This window comes from Globicephala melas, chromosome 2 (genome assembly GCF_963455315.2).
Source record: "Globicephala melas chromosome 2, mGloMel1.2, whole genome shotgun sequence".
Classification (NCBI taxonomy): domain Eukaryota; kingdom Metazoa; phylum Chordata; class Mammalia; order Artiodactyla; family Delphinidae; genus Globicephala; species Globicephala melas.
The window spans coordinates 5,091,249-5,112,148 of NC_083315.2; the positions used below are offsets into that span (position 1 = coordinate 5,091,249).

A 20,900-nucleotide genomic window follows, 5' to 3' on the forward strand; every position below is an offset into this window, starting at 1 on the left:
CCATGACTGAGTCCTTGGAAATGGCAAAGCTATAAGGCACACTGCGTGGTTTCTATGCTTTTCAGCAAAGAAAATCTATCATGGGGCTTCCCTGGTGGCGCAGTGGTTGAGAATCTGCCTGCTAACGCAGGGGACACGGGTTCGAGCCCTGGTCTGGGAGGATCCCACATGCCGCAGAGCAACTAGGCCCGTGAGCCACAACTACTGAGCCCACGTGCCACAACTACTGAAGCCTGCACTTCTAGAGTCCGGGCTCTGCAACAAGAGAAGCCACAGCAATGAGAAGCCCGCGCACCTCAACAAAGAGTAGCTCCCGCTCGCCACTACTAGAGAAAGCCCGTGCACAGCAACGAGGACCCAACGCAACCAAAAATAAATAAGTTAAAAAAAAAAAAAAAGAATGGCCATCATGGAAACTCAAAGATGGTTGCAATAAGTATTTTAAGCATTTGGCAGGCTATGTTTAATTTTGTTAAATATTAATGATAAGTGACAGGCAGGAGAGGAAGAATAAAACATCATTAGATTTCAACTTATACAATGAGCCCTTAAATAATTCAGAGTAGGCTATTATTATTATTATTATTTTTTTGCGGTACGCGGGCCTCTCACTGCTGTGGCCTCTCCCGTTGCGGAGCAACAGGCTCCGGACGCGCAGGCTCAGCGGCCATGGCCCACGGGCACAGCCGCTCGGCGGCACGTGGGATCCCCCCGGACCGGGGCACGAACCCGTGTCACCTGCACCGGCAGGCGGACCCCCAACCACCGCGCCACCAGGGAAGCCCAAGGCTATTCTTTTAATATAGCCCTTGGTATTATATTGTACCCCTTAATTATTTCTGATATACTTCATATGTGCAAAGTGTTAACTAGCATTTTGGTTTTTTAACAAAGTGTATTTTATGTTTTGAAGGAATATGCAGTGAACATCCTAAAGTTCAACTCTTGATGTTTGTATTTTCAAAAAGTGTGTTGAGCTTCTCTGATTAGGATATCAGCTCTATTGGACATATCATTGAGGATAACTTTATGGGAAACTATAGGATTAGAAAGCCCTTTTCCTCCTGCATGAACATTTAAGAAGGAATAATCAATATATATCTCTTTTTTTTCTTTATCTGCCCTGCCCACATTCCTCCTTGGCTACTCCCGATTGGGGCACCCCCAGCTCAACAGCTTGTGCCGGGGTTTGGAAGAGAACGTATACATAATCTGATGCAAGGGGGCTTAGTGTCTTACAGATGCTTCCATGGAGAGAGCTGTAAATTATGATTGTGGAGCAAGTTTCTGTTCTTGAAATGATTATCACGCATGGTCAGCGTTAGAGAGGAAATACCAGGTGAAGAGAAGAAGTGGCGTATATGAGGTGACAACTGGGCTAGAGCGAACTGAAAGGATTTAGTGATAGGAACAGGTGGGATTTGTATTTCCGAAGACTGGGAGGCAAGTGGATTGGGGAATTGAAACAAGTCGTGGGTTTCCAGCCTGGGAGTCTAGAAGGAAACTTCTGCTCGAAGTGTGGGTCTTGAAGAAGGTTAGGATTTCTAGGCAGGGTAAAGAACAGAAAGGGAACCTCAGAAATGAAGGATGTTTGGGGGATTCCGAGTACTCTAGTTTGTAGCAGCATTAAAGAGGGGAGAAAGCAAAGTTAAGGCAGAAAAATGAGTCTGGGGTTACATTGTGAAGACCCTTAAGTATCAGAGTGAACCGTTTGTAATCATCCTGTGTGGGGATGGGGCTCTACTTCTCTTCCTCTCAGGAAGCTGGTATTTTTCATGAACTCTTCCGTATATTTGTCTTGTCTCCTACAAGGTAAGATCCTCGGTCATATTTATTTTGATTTATAGCACTAATGCTAAACAGATGCTAGATTTATTTAATGTATTGGTTCTTGACTATATATAAATCACTGTGACTACATAGCTCCTTTTATATTGTATGTCCTGATATATATTTATGGTACTAATATTATGCAATAAATATTAAAAAATTTTGTTTCATGCATTATACACATGATGTTAGCGTGTGTATGATTTCTATAGGCTTAATTGGTTTAAAAGCATATTTGCTTAAAGCAGATTTTTAAAATGTCTTCTTTCAAGATCATTTCAATTTGAGCTGGTAATTAACATGTGGCCCAATCAGGACTCATGTTTTCAAATACTAATTCAGCCTCAGAATCTTAGAGCCACAGGGCCCTCAGCAATCATTTCCCCTTCTTTCTCGTGCTTTCTTTTACAGATGAGGAAACCAGGCTCACCGCCAAGGCACACAACTGGTTACTGGCAATGCCAGGGTTAAGACTCCCTTCTCTGGTATCTTTCTACACACCACCCCTCTTATCTGAAATAAGTGACCAATAAAAAAACATTCAGGGACTTCCCCGGTGGCACAGTGGTTAAGAATCCGTCTGTCTATGCAGGAGACACGGGTTCAAGCCCTGGTCTGGGAAGATCCCACATGCCCGGAGCAACTAAGTCTGTGCCCCACAACTGCTGAGCCCACATGCCACAACTGCTGAAGCCCATGCACCGCAACAAAGAGTAGCCCCCGCTCACCACAACTAGAGAAAGCCGTGCGCAGCAACAAAGACCCAATGCAGCCAAAAGAAACCCCCCAAAACAAAAAAACAAAAAAAACATTCAAAGGCCAATACACATTTACTGTTAAAAAATCTCACAGGACACATCAAAATGGATCAGTCAGTTCCATAATGGAGACACAGTAGGCATACTTTTATTTGTTAACAGCATTACATTAGCACATGTGAATGTTTCTATCAGTTATTATTACAAGTGGTACTCCACAATTTCTCCTAACAAAAGTGAACACGTGTGGGACTTCCCCGGTGGTCCAGTGGTTAAGACTCTGCGCTTCCAAGGCAGGGGGCCTGGGTTTAAACCCTGGTTGGGGAACTAAGGTCCCACATGCCAAGAGGCCAAAAAAAAAAGTGGACGTGTGGTGGTAACCGGAACAATAGAAAACCAGTTCACAATGAGACCATTTCTTCTCCTGGGTATGACCACGTTTTCTTAGTTTGTAATCCAGCTTCTAACAATTTGGTCAGTGGATCATCTTGGAGAAGCAAGGCCCCAGCACTTGGAAGGCCATAATTGTAACCGAGCAGGACACTATGGGGCCTTCCTGGGACAGACCCCCTCCCCCATAGCTTCTGCTTTAGTTCCTCTCTGAAGTACCCGGATAATTTGTATCTGATGCATATTTCCTGAGTCTTTCAGATGCTAAAACCACTACCAAATGGAAGAAATTAACTACTTGATGATCAAGAGCATTAGCTCCAGACCTTCTGGCACCTAAGGATTGATCACCATCAACCAATCAGAGAACTGTGCACGAGCTGATCACATACCCTGGGACACCCCTCCCTCACCTGGCCCTTACAAAGGCTTTGCTACAATCCTTTGGAGAGTTCTGGGTTTTTGAGCACGAGCTACCTATTCTTGATTCACCCTGCAATAAACCTTTCTCTGCTCCCAACTCAGACGTTTCAATATCATTTGGCCTCACTGTGTGTCAGGCACATGTACTTGCATTTGGTAACTTAAATAGTTTTATGAACAGCATATCCAATCTTGGGGGTATTTTCCAAGCTAAAACAGAATGAACCTCGCTAACAATTAAGCAGGCGTCCTCTGTGTTAGTTCACACCGGATCTCTGGGGCACGTGTGCTGACTTCTGCACTTGTAACTCTGGCACCTTCTCTGGGCGAGAGGCTGATTTATCTCCATCACTCAAGCTAAGGCCCAACACCAGGCGGTACGTGCTCAAGGCTAATGGAAGAAAGGTTTGGACGCTTTAGGCTTCCAAGGGACAGAAGAGCACCATGCCTGAAAAATAAGTTTTTCTGGATTCTAACCCGTGTTAATTCACTTTGAGGCAAAGGCAGATTTCGCCCCTCTACTGAGCCCCAGATTTTCTTTTTCCCCCCCAAGGCTCCTGAATACACCTTAAAAGGAAGATGGAGCGTAAATCAGGCCAAGGAGTGGCTGCCATTCACTTGGGAGGCCTTGGTGCTTTCGGCCCTTTCTCCACCTGCTAATCTCTGCCAGCCCCGGGCCCCGCGCTGTCCTCCGAAGCCGTGAGCCTGAGCTTTTAAGAGGAGGGGGCGGGGGGGGGGGTGGTACTGAAAAGCGGCGGAACCAAAGGCGAGGGAGCGGCGCTGCCGGGGGGAAGGAGGAGCCACGGGACCGGCAGGCCTAGTTCCGAGGCGACGGCGGCGGCGGCGGCGGCGGCGGCGGCGTGGGGATGGAGCCCCTGCGGGTCCTGGAGCTGTACAGCGGCATTGGGGGTATGCACCAGGCGCTGAGAGGTAAGAGGGCACAGGGCGTCTCCTCCCTCGCGCGTTGTTGGTGGTCAGAGCTCGGGCTCCTGGGAGGGGCGGAGCGGCGAGACACTAGGGGCGGAGACTGCAGGGGAAACTGTGTATGTGTGTGTGAGTGTGTGAGTGTGTGTGTGTGTGTGTGCGCGCGTGTGTGTGTGTGTGCGCGCGCGCGCGGGGGAGTTGCTCGGTTGTCATAGAAACCGTCGGCTCGGCGCCCCAGCCGCCCCTGCGGGCGGAGACTCACTCCCTCCCTCCCGCCGCGAGCCTGGTCCGAAGGGCGGGCGGGGCACCTGCCAGGACCCAGTTTGTGAGTCCAGATCCACAAGGCTTGGATGTAAAGTCAAACCAAAACGGTACCGCCAAAGGGGGAGGGGTGAGCCCCCTGCCCTGTGCCAATCCCCAATTCGGTATGGCTGTCACCAGCGGCGTGGAAACTAGGTCCTTCACCCTCGAGGAGGTCACAGCGGGGGAGGGGAGGTCACTGGGCTGGGTTCTGCAGGTGAGGGACGAATCTTCAACGGGATAACTACAGTGCCACATAGAAGTTAGTGAACACTCAGCAGAACTGTAGGGGAAGCCTGGAGGAAAATCCCGGTCAGTTCTGATCATTGAAAAGAAACATCTTGTCTTGTTACTTCATGTCTGGGTACATTTAGGCGCCAGAAGCCCTGAGTTCAAACTTAGTTGCAGTGTGACCTTAACATTTTTGAGCCTGTTTCCTAGTTTCACAACGTGAAAAGTAATTCAGAGATGGAGAATTATGAGGATTAAAGAAAAAGTGGGTAAAACCTTTAATAATGCCTGGTACCTTGTAGCCACTCACAATATTATAAAGTATTGTCACGATTTTATGTATCTTTTCCATGTTGAGGTTTTAAAATTTCTTTGGTCCTAAGTTGGAACTGCAAGGTTTATTTTCAGTGACATTCACTCAAAAATATTTATTGAGCTCCTCTTATGTTCCAGGTACTGTGCTAGGCACTGGAGGTATAGAGTGACAAATAGATTTGGAACGCACATGTTTATTCTTAAATTACTATGACAACCGCAAAACTGAAACTTCCCTGCTTCCTTTTTTTTAGTACCAAAGATAACAAGAGACCAATACCGTAAGATACGGACGGTATGTAATGAGTTGAGCACATACATTTTCTGAGCATATATATTGAGTTTTGATTCTAGAAGAGGTTAGTGATTATTAAATTTTTCTTGCCTACCAATTATTTGATGGCTCTCTATGTTCAGTTCGCATACCAAAATTTACCAGCAGGAAAACAAAACAAAACTTTAACATTATTTGCTCTCTTAGTTAATTTTCTAGGATTGTATAATGTCAGCATTTTCTCCATATCTTGAAACCCCTTAATGAACACGATTTTAATGGTTATGTAGTGCTTTATCACAAGCTATAATTCAGCTACTCCTTAAGTGTTGAATGTTCGATATTTCCCCCCAGTTTTTTGCAAGTATAAATGTGCTGCAATTAATTATTCAGCATAAACCTTGATTTTTCTCTTTAGTGTGTTTTCTAGAAGTCAAATTAATTAATAAAAGACTGTGTGCTAGGTACTAAGTCAAAAATTATGAGAATTTTTAAAGACTTTTGATAACGTAGCAAATTGCTTCTCAGAGGTTTCTGAGTGCCTCCTCAAACTACATATTCCTCAGGGTTTGTATTATCCATTTTTAACCTTTGTGAATTTGATAGGGGAAATTGTATAATTTTAATCTGCATCTTTTGGGGGGTTAATTAGTTAGATATTTTCCCTCGTACTAGCCAATGCAACCTGAATTTGTACACATATTTCTATTACTATTGCTACCATCTTGAATCTAAGCTATATCATCTTTCACTTAAATTATTAAAACTAGTTTCCCAACTGCTCCCCTGCTTCCTTCCCAACTGCTTCCACTCTGCTTTCCTACTCCATCCTTTCTCCACATAGCAACAAAGTGATCTCTTACCCAGTAAACTGGATCGTGTCACTCTGCTTCAGTGGTTTCCCTCTGAGGTTAGAATCACAGCCCCCTCTTCTTAGTAGGCCTGTGAGATCTGGCTTCTGTCCACCTCTTCAACCTTATCTCTCCCCTGCTTCTCTTTTCCAGGCTTGCAGGTCTCCTTTCTCTGTGTTTCTCAAACTCTCAAAGTTCCTGTTATGTTCTGGCCTTTGCTTGTGCTGTTGTCTCCACCCAGAGTGCTTTAACTGTAGACTTTTCCACTGCAGCTGCATTTCATCTTCCATGGCTTAGTTCAGAGGAGCCTGCCTTGACTGACCCTGTGATCCAGAGTAGGCTTCCTGCTGCCTCTCTACCTGGACTCTCATCTTTTGGTTTGAGGTCGACGTACGTACTAGGGATGTTGCGTCTTAATCACCCTGCACGCTTCTCTTCCAATGTTCATTTATTTTATTATTATTATTATTATTTTTGGGTTACGCGGGCCTCTCACTGTTGTGGCCTCTCCCGTTGCGGAGCACAGGCTCCGGATGCGCAGGCTCGGTGGCCATGGCCCACGGGCCCAGCCGCTCCGCGGCATGTGGGATCTTCCCGGACCGGGGCACGAACCCGTGTCCCCTGCATCGGCAGGCAGACTCTCAACCACTGCGCCACCAGGGAAGCCCCAATGTTCATTTATTTGATGTGCCAAAGTTTAAAATTTTTCTGTAATAAAATGCATTGCTGTTTTCCATGGGGTTTTTTATATAATAATACAAACTAATAACAATGCCGATTAACTGCAACAATTACGTCAGGCCCCGTTTTAAGTATGTCATAAGCTAGTTAATGGTAGAGCCAGTATTATAACCTAGGTCTCTCTTTTTTTTTTAATTAAAAAAAGTTTTTAAATTTTTTGCCCACGTGGCATGTGGGATCTTAGTTGAAGCCAGAGTCTTAACCACTGGACCACCAGGGAAGTCCCTGTAACCTAGGTCTCTTAACCCGACCTCTTAACCATGCTATCTATGTTGCCATTTTTCTAGTTAGATCCACTAATTGAATCTATATCTTAAATAATAAGAAGCAGCCAACAGGAATAATACTGAATTTAAACTTTGGCAAATTTCCAGATACGGTTTATGACTGAATTTTTTCTGCAGTAAAATATGCATAACAAAATGTGCCATTTTAACCATTTTCCAGCGTATTCGGTAGCTTAAGTACTACGTTCACAGTGTTGTACAGTCATCACTATTGTCTGTTTCCAGAACTTTTTCATCATCCCCAAAACAGGAACTCTATTCTCTAAATAACAACTCCCCATCTCCTCTCCCCCAGCCCCCGGTAACCACCATTCTGCTTTGTCTCTACCAATTTGTCTTTACTGGGTACCTTATATAACTGCAATATACAATATTTGTCCTTTTGTGTCTGGCTTATTTCACTTAGTGTGATGTTTTCAAGGTTCATGCATGTTGTAGTATGTATCAGTACTTCATTCCTTTTTATGGTTGAATAATTGTCCATTATATGCATATACCATATTTTGCTTATCCATTCATCTGTTGATGGACCCGTGGGTTGTTTCCACCCGTTGGCTATTGTGAATAATACTGCTGTGAACATTGGTTTATATGTATGTGTCTGAGTCCCTGTTTTTAGTTCTTTTGAATATATACCGAGGAGTAGAATTGCTGGATCATATGGTAGCTCTGTGTTTAACTTTTTGAAGAACCAGTAAATTGTCTTCTTTAGGGGCTGCATAATTTTATATTCCCAAGGGCAATGCATGAAGGTTCCAGTTTCTTTATTTCCACATTCTTGACTTGTTATTCCCTTTTTCTGTTTTTTTTTTGATAATAGTCATCCTAATGGGTGTGAAAAAATATCCCATTGTGCTTTGATTTCCATTTTCCCTAATAACTAAGGAAGTTGAACATGTTTTCATGTGCTTATTCGCCATTTGTGTATTTTCTTTGGAGAAATGTCTAAGTCCTCTACTCATTTTGGAATTGGGTCTTTTTTGTTGTTCTGTTGTGTGAGTTCTGTATGTATTCTGGATGTTGATCTTTTATGAGGTATATGATTTATAAATATTTTCTCTCACATAACTGAATTCTAGTAGTTATCAAAGGTATATTTAATTTCTTTGGCAGCATGACAGATTTTCTTCAAACCCAATAGACCTTTTAATATCAATAAACATTTTTCATCCTTAGCTGTATATGCTATTGTATTGTTGCAGTAACTACATAGATGCTTCTGTATCTTCTAAGTTTCTTTTAACTTTATTTTATATCTGCATGTCCATGTGTTAACTTAGTCCTCTAAGTAAAATTCTGTGGTATTTTTCTTTGTTCCTGTACCACCTGTAGCACAGAAGCACACTTGTGATGGGTTTCTCTGTAGTGGACTATTGAGTTTATTATTGAATTGGTATTCACTCTACCGTCACGTTGGTAAAACCATAGTTTGCTTAGTCCAAATTTTTGTATGATACAAAATTCGTAGTTGCAAACCACAGAATCCACTCTCTAGCTAACATCAGCAGAAAAAAAATTTTTAAAGGGCATTTGGAAGCCCACAGAATTTACAGGACACCCAACAAACAGGTCAAGAGAATGGGAGCACCACTCGATCCACATTCCGGGCACCGGCCCCACGAGTCCTCATACTGACATCACAGCTTCCACCAGTAATGCTGGGGACTGGAGGTGAGAAGTGCTGTCACACTTTTGCCCTGAAAGGGGCATCTTTACCACCTCTCTTACCAAAAAAGATGAGTTTTCTCATTTGCTTTCTTACATTGCTATTTCTGAATTGAAGTTAGGTGAGAATGCAGTTGGTTGGTGGCCATTAGATCCCATTGCCAGACTAAGAAAGCTGGGAGAGTGAGTTCTGACTTCAGTTTTGGGAAGAAGAGACTCGTAAAGTGGCAAAATTTTGAACAACAGGAAACATAGGCAAAGATTCTAGATGGCCACAAGCATAGTAAATGTCATTGCATTCTTTAATACATATTTGCCCCTGTACAGGAACCACTTCTTACCACTTTGTATTATTTATGCCTGCATAGCCTGTAGAGTTTTGGCTAGAGAGTCTTCCAAGTGAAAACATTTTTCAGAAAGTAGTGGAAATAGTAGTTTCATGAGTTAAATAGCAGTGGAACCTGCAAAGACACCTGCAGATATGAATGGTTACCAAATAAGAATCTGCTTTTCTCATAAAATATAATGAGATTTTTATATATATAAAATACAAATATATATATTTATATATATAATATATATATAAATATATATAATATATATTTATATATATAAAATATATATATAATATATATTATATATATATAAAATATATATATTTTATATATATATAAATATAAAAAATAAAAGGTGGTGAATAAAGGAAAGCTCTAGCTGATTACTATTATATATCTAGTCAACTATTGGGACAGCCTTAAAAGCAAAACGTCTTGCCCTCCCAAATAATTTTGAAAGGTCTTTCAAGGTGTTGGTTTTGAGTTTTAGCCACATAATACTTATTCATATATAGTAAGAGTTACCCAGCCTTAATATTTTCTGTTAAAAGGATAGGCCTATCATAGTTATTCATTTTCTGAATCTCTTTTGTCTTTATTCCTCAATGACTTATATTCCAGCTTGGGATTCTACCAAACTACTTTGTGATTTGGTGTGCTTATAACTGAATGGGATAAGTACATTATGATGAAATGTAGAGCTGAATGTCACCAGGGGTAGTTTTGAAACACCAGTTGTAAGGGGTTGAAATTTGAACTGCTTAACTTTTTTTCTTTTATATTTATCCTTTGAGGTTGTAAAAATGTCCTCTTTATGCCTATTTTCCCACAGTTATTCTTGTATGACTTACTGTCAGGTTTAAAGTAAAGCAAGGCAAAAATGTGTCCCATTTAAAAATATGTATCATTTGTTGTTTGGTATCTATGGGAGTTATTAGATTGTTTTTTCTCTGAACTTGAAATACAAGGAAGAAATAGGTAGAATGAATTTTTTGTACTCAGAGAGGAGCGTCCCAACTTTCCACTGGATGACAGAATTACCTTTCTTTTATGTGATGAAAAATGAATGCGTACTTCACTGCAGAGTATTTATTTCAGTAAGTCGTCTACCTACAGACCTTCAAAGGTGCAAGCTTGCATTCACATGTCCAATCAGGTAAGTAAGTTCACGTCCCTGGCGTACACTGTCACGTGCGTGCATCCTCTACAAGTGGTTGTGCTTTTGTGTACTTTACTGTACAGTGCTGTATAGAGTACAGTAGTGCAGTATCTTTACTTCGGGCCCAGGATGTCTGGAAGCAAGTGTGGAAGCAGCGGTGTTGTAGCTGGTACTGCTAAGAAGCGCCGAGCGATAACAATGGAAACTGTACTGTAAGATTAAAAATGTTGTCTTTATTTTTTGTGTTTGTTTGTTATGTATTATTTGTGTGAAAAGTATTATAAACCTATTACAGTATGGTACCATATGGCCGATTGTGTTAGGGGGGTACGTAGGCTAACTTTGCTGGACTTATTAACAAATTAGACTTACAAATGTGCTCTCGGAATGGAACTCGTTCATATGTAGCAGACTTACGGTACTATATTCTACACATCAAATTACTTCTCCCATGTTAATGAATAGATGACCAGTTTACTCTGTGTTAGGACCTATCTATTGGGTTTTTTTAGGGAGCTCAATAAATAGTACCCCTCTTCTTAATTCTGAACAAAAACAGAAACAAAACAGAAGAATAAGGCAAATAGGAAATCAAAATCTATATGATTTTATTACGAATAAAGGCTGAGTTGGAGCATGTAGCTAAGTGAGAAGGCCAAGGGGGGTCAGCTCATGTTCAGCCAGAGAAGTCGGCAGCTTACCTTCCGGGCACAGCTGGAGAAGCAAGCAGAATGTGTGTTCCCCGTGGGTAGCGCATTCCCAAGAGGAGGGGGGTTCTGAGCAGCCCTGGCCAGTTTATTCTTCCCAAATTAGCCAGTTAGAGAAGTCAACTAAGAAGTCCACTGAAGAGAGCAAAAGGATAGGATAGGGGAGGAGTTTAGAGTGAATAGAAACCACTCACTTGGAGGAAACAGCAGTAAATGCCTCCCATTTTACATTAACATTGCCGACTGCTTTTAGGAATCCTTCAGGTATTATAGTTTTTTAAAATTTTGCAAATCATTCTTTTTAATATTTGGTACTTCAACTCTTTCTGGCAGTCATTTGGTAGTGTCCAGTCATTTGAAATTGGATAGCTTGTTTTTACAGCAGCTTGGTCTTAAGGCATTGTTATTTGGCTCCATGGGAGAGTAACAGTGGACAGTGTTTACGTAGGAGCGGCTCAAGGAGGGGCCTCTCATTAGGGGCGCAGTTCTGTCGTCAGAAGGGCTTGCTAGCTGTGTGGCCTTGGGGAAGAATGAAGCTTTCGGTGCCTCAGTGTCCTCTTCTTTAAGAGGATAATAATAACACCTACCTCGAAGGGGAATTGTGAGGATTGTGAATGAATAAAAATGAAGCAGTAAATAGGGCTTGGAACACAGGAAGTGCTCAGTCAACGTGGGCCACTATTCTCAGAAGTCATAACGTTATTATATGTTGTTAAAAATGGCCTTTAGAAGAACCTGATTATTAAATGTTTGAAGTTGTCAAAGAGCTTTCAGACTAGATTTGAATTATACAGGAATAAGTTGGTGAAGGAAAGAATCATTTACAGCTACTATAGATGATACGGAATGAAAATGAAGAGTAAAAGAGAAGGGCATTGAAGAGAGTGGAGTATTCCGTTTTGCCCTGTTGACTCCCTAGGAAGCTTACCTTCTCTACTAGAGAACAGATTTCCTAGCCTGGATCCACTTCATGTTCGTTTTCGTGGCACCTGTCCCAGTGTTTTCTGAAATACTCCGTGTGTTTCTCTGAGTGATAAAATTAATGCCATTATTTAGGAATAAGACAGGTCTGCCACATACTAGCTGTCTAAATATTGGAAAATTATTCAACTTTCTGGGCCCAGGTACCCTGTATGTGAGATGGATATAATACCTCCTCATAGGGTGTTATGAATGTAAAATGAAACAGTTGATGAATGAAAAATAATGTGGGTACTCAGTAAATCTTAGTTCCTTTTCTTATTCCCACATTAATTGTAACTAGTCTTTTTCTCGTAGTTGTGTCGGATTCCCTTATTGATAAAATTGGGATAACAATACTAACTTTATAGGCTTGTTAGGATTTAATGAAACAATGTATACATAGAGCTAGTATAGTTCCTGGTACATAATATATAAATAGTACTGATGATGTTACTTAGGAAGTTGAACATTTTCATATGCTTGTTATTTGCGTTAATTTTGTGGCTTGTGTATGTTTCCATTGGTATATTCTTTTTTATAATTGGCGTTTGTGGTTCAATTTTGTTATGATATTTTTACCAAGCAGGATTTTGAAGGATGATTGGGAGTTTTCCAGAGAGTAAAAAAGGGGAAGTATGTACCAGACAAAAGGAGAATTCTGTACAGACACACAGGCATGAAATAGCATGGTCTATGTGGATACATACAAGTATTAAGATATTATTGCAATATAAATGCTCCAAGACAGTAGAAGGTGTTTACAGGCTACCAAATCATGAAATGCCATGTATAACCTGAAAAGGTGCTTGGATTTTTATCTTCTAAGTCTGATTAGTGAAGGAAGATTAATGAACCTGTTGGGGTTATGTTCTAGAAATTTTACCCTATGACCACAGGAGGGGTGAGGCGATTAGAGGCAAGGTGGTCAGTTAGGAGGTGATTGTTGAGAGGTGACGAATGTAGGCAGAGCCAATAAATGGAGAAGACGTTTACTCACAAGATACACAAGATCTGAAAGGCAGCACAACCTGGTGGTTATTGGGATGTTAGGTGCCCAGATTTCTGACTTGGAGGATCTAACAGATGGTACAGCCACGGTGGGGAGAAATAGTAGGTCCCGTTTCAGAGTTGCAGAGTTTGAGTTTTCCTTGGGACCCATGGAAATTGTGCATTTGGGCTGAGGGAGAGAGGGCTGGAGACGGGGATTTATTTCTCTGTATATGCGAGTGTACAGAGAAGAGGACCAACAAGATGGAACACCGAGGGTGCTGTTTTTTGTGGCTAGGTAGATAAGTACAGGAAGTCCCCTACATAGGAACGAGTTCGGTTCCTAGAGCATGTTCGTTAAGTCCAACAAAGTTAGCCTAGTACCCAACTAACACAATCGGCTATATAGTACTATAATAGGTTTATAACACTTTTCACACAAATAATACCTAAAGAACAAATGCAAAAGATAAAGAAAACATTTTTAATCTTACAGTACAGTTTCCATTGTTATCACTTGGCGCTTCCTAGCAGTATCAGCTACATCACCTCTGCTTTTACGCTTGCTTCCGGACATCCTGGGCTTGAAATAAAGATACTGCACTACTGTACTCTATACAGTACTGTACAGTAAAGTACACAAGAGCACAACCACTTATAGAAGATGCACGTACATGACAGTGTACGCCAGACACGTGAGCTAACTTATGTGATCGGACATGCGAATGCACATTCACGTGTTTGAAGGTTCGCAACTTGAGGATTTGTATGTAGGGGACTTACTGTAATAGTCAAGGAGAGAAACTGAGCAGGAAAATTAGAGAGCAAGAAGTAGAACCAAGAGAACATTGTGCCATGAAAATAGAGAGAGGAGGGGATCTAAGGACTGATCAGATAATACCAGCCAAGTGACATAAGGATTAAAATGAGTTCTTGGATTAGTTGCCACTTCCTGGCTGATATCCTATGCACCAGTCTTCTGAGGAATTAATCGGTGTGGCTTGATGGTTAAGTAAGTTCAGAAAACTTCTCATGACTTTGGCCCTTGAATCATTCTCAGGACGCATTAATGTATCCCAGATGTTGAGAAGCCCTGCAAAAAAGACGCTGTTTGGCTTAAAACAGCACTTCCTCATGCATATGAGCAGGGTGTGCTTTTTTTTTTAGCGAGAAAGGGGAGCACCGTTAGCACCCTGTGTAATAGCGTTCCTCAGCTGTCTTGGGAAATGCCTGATGGGCAACAAGAGGGCACCGATGGGGGGAGATGCCGGTGAATGAAAAGGGCTAGGGCTGTCTGATTATATCGACAGCTTTGACTAAGTCTAAAGTAAGCTTCTCTGTAGTTTTTCTACATGGCGGGATGTGTTAGTGTTCCCGTTATCCCTGTTTTGTTCTAAAGACGTGCAAAACTGAGCTCCTGTTCTCCTTACTCCTCCCAAACGTGCCCCTCTTGCGGCCTTCCTCATCCCAGTGACAGGCATCCCCCTTCTTCCAGGGGCCCAGCCCTAGGTCTTGGAGTCATCTCTGTGTCTTCTCTTTCACTCACATCAGCAAATTCCATAGGCTTTACCTTCAAGCCGTATTTATAATTCCATCCTTCCTCTCCGTCTTCACCTGTACCACCCCATCTCTGTCCTGTTTCATCAGTCTCCTGGGCCCTGAGCTGTGTGTTCAGTGTCGCCCCCGATTCTCCTGCTCTTGCTTCATCCCGAAACACTGCCAGGGGGTCGGGGCTTGGCTCTCATCCTCAGGATGCTCAGTTTCTCTGCACTCAGATGAAGCACCTGGGATCTAGGTGCTACAGCAGCTGTCTGGAGGGGTTGGATACCATGACTCTAAGTGGAGAGGAAGGGAGAGTCATATGTGTGAAACAGTAGGGGGGAAAAATACACACACACACACACACACACACACACACACACACACACACACACACACCCTAGTTCCTAAAATCCTTGTAATTTCCTCAGTGATAAGAGCACTGGGGGGCATCTTTTGTTCTAATATTTGGTCTTTGACTCTGGTTCCTGACACAGAGCTCCTAAATCTCTTAGAATTCCCTGGGTGACAGGAATGTCTTTTGTACTAATGAGATGGCTCTTGTTGGGCTCCTGGGTGGCTTCAGAATGGGAACTGGCCACCAGAAAGATCAAGTGATAATTAGAAGCTTGGAACTTTCAGTCCCACTCCCATCCTCTGGGAAAGAGAAAGGGGCTGGAGATTATCACTGACTGATCATGTTTCCATGATAAAGCTTCCATAAAATCCTAAACGTATAGGGTTTGTAGACTTCTGGGTTGGTGAAGGTATCCACGTGCTGGGAGGCCTGTGCACCCCAATCCATGAGAACAGAAGCTCCGGCACTCGGGACCCTTCCAGAACTTGCCCTACGTATCTCTTCATCTGGCTGTCTATCATCCGTATCCTTTAAAATATCCTTTATTATATAATAAACTGGTAAACGTTAAGTAAGTGTTTCCCTGGGTTTTATGAGATGTTCTAGAAATGATCAAATCCAAGGAGGGGGGTCATGGGGACCTCTGATTTGCAGTTAAGTTGGATAGAAGTTGTGGTTAACCTGGGGATTTCCTATTTGAAACTGGTGTCTGAAGTGAGGCAGTCCTGTGGGGCTGAGCCTGGAACTGGTGGAGTCTGAAGCTGTCTTCAGGCAGATACTGTCAGAATTGAGTTGAGCTGTGGGCATCCAGCTGGTGTCACAGAGAACTGCTTCGTGTAGGGAAAAAACACATCTTGTGTCAGAAGTGTTGTGAGTGTGGTCGTAGTCTGCGACTAGAGGGGACACAGGAGTACTGTTCCTGGACACCCTCATGGGGTGACTAGACCACAAAGAGAGAGGCTGAGGGAGGGCTCAGCAGAGGCATCGCCTCGCCTTCCTTCCCCACCCGTGTCCCCACCCAAGTGCAGATGGGCGCGTGGGACGTGCTGCTTGGGCCACGTTGCGTCTTCGCTGCAGGGCTTCTGTTCCCTGTGATGCGTCCCTCCCCCAAGACAGCCTGTCTTACCCAGGCCTTCTGAGAGTGCGGTTGGCTGGGCTTTCTTGTGAAGCTGTGACATTTAGTAAAACGCTGCCTTTTGTTTGCTTTCCCTCCTTCGCTTCCTCACTACCTTCACTTTTGCTACTTTGAGGTTTTACCTCCCAGAAAAAGCATTTGAAGCCAAACTTTGCCTTGGGTTCTTTTTCAGGAAACCTGACAATTATTGCAGTCGCCTTTTTACTGGTCTCCTTGCTTCTGCTCTATCACCTCTAGTTTATTTTCAACACAGTGGTCAGCGTGATCCTTCAGAAATATGTCCCAGAGGGCTTCCCTGGTGGCGCAGTGGTTGAGAGTCTGCCTGCTGATGCAGGGGACACGGGTTCGTGCCCTGGTCCGGGAAGATCCCACATGCCGCAGAGCAGCTGGGCCCGTGAGCCATGGCCGCTGAGCCTGTGCGTCTGGAGCCTGTGCTCCGCAACGGGAGAGGCCACAGCAGTGAGAGGCCCGCGTACCGCCAAAAAAAAAAAAAAGTCACAGAAGTCACTTCTCTGATTAAAACTTCTGAGAGGTGTCTCATTTCACTCAGTAAAAGCCAGAGTCCTTAACCCACAGCCCTCCTTGATCTGGAGCCAGCCCCGTTCTCTTTGCCCGCATCCCCTGCACCTCTCCCTGCTCACTCCATTCCAGGCTTGCCCACCAGCTGAGTCAGTCTGAGCAGCTCTAACAGAGTACCAGAGACTGGGTGGTTCATAAACAACAGAAATTAATTTCTCACAGTTCTGAAGGCTGGGAAGTTCAAGATCCTGGTGGCAGCATGGTTGAATTCTGGTGAGGGCCCTCTTCCAGGTTGCGGAGTGCTGCCTTCTCATCATGTCCTCACTTGGCGGGGAGCAGAGGGGAAGCAAGCTGTCTCATGACTTTTTAAGGGCACTAATCCTGTTCATGAGGGCTCCACCCTCATTCACCTCCTAATTCTAATGACGTCCCAAAGGCCCCACCTCCTAATACCATCACATTGGGAGGTAAAGTTTCAACACATGGATTTTCAGGGGACATAAACATTCAGTCCCTAATACCAGTCTCTTGCTGTTTCTCCTACAATACAAGCATGCTCCCATCTCTGGACCTTTGCAGTATCTCTTCCTTCTGTTCTAGAAAGTTCTCTCATATCTGCCAAACCTGCTCCCTCGTTTTCTTCAAGTTGCTGCTAGTGAGACATTCTCTAACCAACATATATAAAAATTGAACCAGTTCCTTCTCCCACACTGTCTGGCTTAACTCTGCTTAATTTTTCCCATAGTACTTTTCATTGTTAGGCATATTATATACTTACATACTTATTTATTTGTTGTTTTGCCCCCACACTAGAATATAAGTTCCACAATAGGATAGATTTTGTCTAGAACATCACTTACGCATATTTGTTGAATGAATGAATAAATGAACAGGGGTCATGTTTGCTATGAAGTATGTACAGCTTGAAGTAGACACCATTATACTGTGACAAGCTTAAGCTTAGGTATTAAGTCTGAATCGTAAAGGTCTCTCTCTCTCTTTTTTTTTTTTGGATGAGCTAAGTCAGCATTTCCCAAAGTTGGTCCATGGGTAGTGTTTTGAGGGATAATAGGTGTTATGCAGGACACAGAACAAATGTATGTATGTGTGTGTGTATGTTTGTGTGTTGGAGAGTGGCCAAACAAGTAGAATCATGAAAGTTTTTTGTATGCATAATTATATGTGAAATTTTAATAGATAATAGAGATTTTTTTCTGTACCACATGATAAAACATTTCTCAAAATAATCAAATCTATTGAGAATAAGTTGGTTTTAACTCAATGTAGAATTTTAATCGTGTGTTAATAATGAGATATGGTGAAAATAATGAAGTTCAAGTGTTTTATTTTTATCCTTTTATTCCTGTCAAGAAATGTTACCTCTTTGTATGGAAAGTTGAAAGGAAGAGTTGATTTGTATGACAGCAAATCTATAAGTGATTACAGAACGATTATTATCATAAAGGTGTATGTGTTTAATGTTACATGTAGAATTTGGTATTTGTTGGTATCTAGAGCCTTCTTAGGATTGCTGTTGGCTTTTTGCTTTGCCCTTGGAAAATTATCAGGAATATTTCTAAAACGTGCTCTTCAGAAATAGTGCCAATCAGCTTTCATCCTGCCTAAAAACTAAAAAAAAAAAAAAAAACCATACATCTCAGCTTTGGAAAATAGGTAGATTGTATGTTGAGATTAAAAAAATACTATAAATACCATTAGTTTACCTGGTTCAATAGTTGCTTTTACTTTTATCCACTAGTTATTTTCATTCTGGGACTTTTTTTTTTTTTTTTTTTGCGGTACGCGGGCCTCTCACTGTTGTGGCCTCTCCCGTTGCGGAGCACAGGCTCCGGACGCGCAGGCTCAGCGGCCATGGCTCACGGGAAGCCCCCATTCTGGGACTTTTAATCACCACAAACCTAGCAAAAAACCTTGGACTAAGGAAAACAACTCTAGGGCTTCCCTGGTGGCGCAGTGGTTGAGAGTCCGCCTGCCGATGCAGGGGACACGGGTTCGTGCCCCGGTCTGGGAAGATCCCACATGCCGCGGGGCGGCTGGGCCCGTGAGCCATGGCCGCTGAGCCTGCGCGTCTGGAGCCTGTGCTCCGCAACGGGAGAGGCCACAACAGTGAGAGGCCCGCGTACCGCAAAAAAAAAAAAAAAAAAAAAAAAGTAAAACAACTCTATTAGAGAGTTAATCATAATAGTTCTTAAGCATCTCTTAGTGATTTTTGTTCAAACTTCATAGCGAATTAATAATCCCTTTGTACTCAGTGAATGAGAATTTAAGCAACAAATGCCAGAGCCTTTTAACACGAACACGACCGTCATAGACTCTGGCATGTTCCTTAATTATAGGTGAATTTTGGTCCAAAAAGAATCCATAATTCAAAGACTTTACAGTTACCCATTTCTAGTTAGAAGTACTTCAAACTTTAATAGATCAAATAAGAGATACTAAATAAGTAATTTTACCTTACTTCAATTTTTTTCCTAAAATCCCTGAGATTCAGATGGTAATAAAGTTCCAGAGTAATTTCTCTGTTTCTTCAGAAGGCATTTTATTTTTGTGGCCTCATTTTACTTTTGTGGTTATTATTTGCTGAGTTGATTGTTTAAAAAAAAATGTTTGTGGATTTTTGCTTACTACTGATCATTTATCTCTGCTTTACTCTCCATCCAGTGAGATTTCCTCCAGTTAATTTTGAACTGTCAGAATGTTGGTGACCATGCTTGAGGGAAAAAGATGTGCATCTATAATTTTACAGATTTTTTTGTGGGTTGGTATTTCAGTATCTGGCTAGGGAAACATACTTAAAATCCAGAGGTCTGTTTCTAATACGAGATTCTTTTGCATTTCTCCCATGATGGTAACAACAAAGGGCTTGTGATTTCATTATTTAAAATAAAAACAAAACCAAAACCCAAACATATATACATATGCCCTTAAAGACATATTTGTCATAAGACACATTTGTCTTATGACATAAGACATATTTGTCTTCAATGCAATATATTCATTTTTCCCCCAAAAGTTACAGTACTCCAAAAAGAGGATGTGACCTTATATTTTAGTTTCTCATGAAGGATCTTCATATTCCTCAACTACTGTATTTCGAACAGCAAAGTAATAAAATGCTGCTTGGATAAGTTACATTAGCCTGAAAAAACGTAATACCAGTTTAGGATGCTTGTTGAGGTCACTTGATGGAATTGATGAAAAATCATACAGCTGAATTTAGAGATAATTTTTGGGAGGATGACCTTACCATTACAGGTATTAGATACCATTGTAAACAGACCTTCTAGAAATGACATTGTAAAGCAATACAGTACAGGATTACTTTGTGGAGATCACACATAGCTAATGGGTGTTTGTGTTTGGCATAAAATTTCCAGGGACATTATCATGCATGAATTCAAAAAATGCTGGATCTTAAGTAACTCTGAACAGAAGTTGATGTGCTTTTGAAAACTGTGTTAGATAACTTGAAAAGTGGCTTTATGGATGATAAAGACCATGATTTCAAAGATGCATATAGAATAAAATTGTTTCATGAAATTTGAGTGGAAAAAGTAATAGTTCCAAATGAACATAATAAGACTGTTACTTAAAATATGTTTATATAACGAAATTAATAAATTATATAATATGAAGTCATTTCCTTTCATTGTCTATATAATGGAAATGGCTGTACATCTAATTTTGGATATTCTCATGTGGAAAATGGGCAACTGGCTTTTATGCTAGTTGTCTTATATTCAGGCACGTACGTACAGTATGTGTGTGTGTGTAATGTGGATGAATGTGGACACAGAAATAGGTCGGGGAGGATGCACATCGTCCTGCTGTCAGCATGAGCTCCCGGGAGTGGAGTGGGGATGGTGGTCTTGCTGTCCTACGAGCACCAAGAACGTTCCTGTTTCAGTGCGGTTGCCCTTGCTGCTCCCTTGCCTGGTATGCTGCTCCCCACACAGACACACGCCTAGTCCTTCGTGTTTACTCTAACGGCATCTTCTCAGGGCTTCCCTGGCCAGTATCCAAAACTGCACCCTCTGCCCTGCCTCCCCGTACCCCTTTCTGTTTGATTTTTACCCTCAGCACTAATTACTGCCCATCGTACTATCTGTTTTACTTGTTTGTGTTTTTAATTGCCTCTCTTTCTAAAACATAAGCTCTATAAGGTTGGGATGTTTTGTGTCGGAATTT

General features: G+C 42.1%; 1 protein-coding gene across 5 annotated transcripts in view; it reads left to right on the forward strand.

The window, feature by feature from the left end:
* Nucleotides 1–4,200: 4,200 nt before the first annotated feature.
* The window catches only part of TRDMT1 (tRNA aspartic acid methyltransferase 1), a 64,046-nt gene continuing 47,346 nt past the window's right edge, over nt 4,201–20,900 (forward strand). For all 5 annotated transcript variants that reach the window (XM_060292189.2, XM_030832389.3, XM_030832388.2 and 2 more), the window contains exon 1: nt 4,201–4,331. In XM_060292189.2, the coding sequence (XP_060148172.1) occupies nt 4,268–4,331 (64 nt within the window). In that variant the 5' untranslated portion in view covers nt 4,201–4,267. The remainder of the gene's footprint in view (nt 4,332–20,900) is intronic.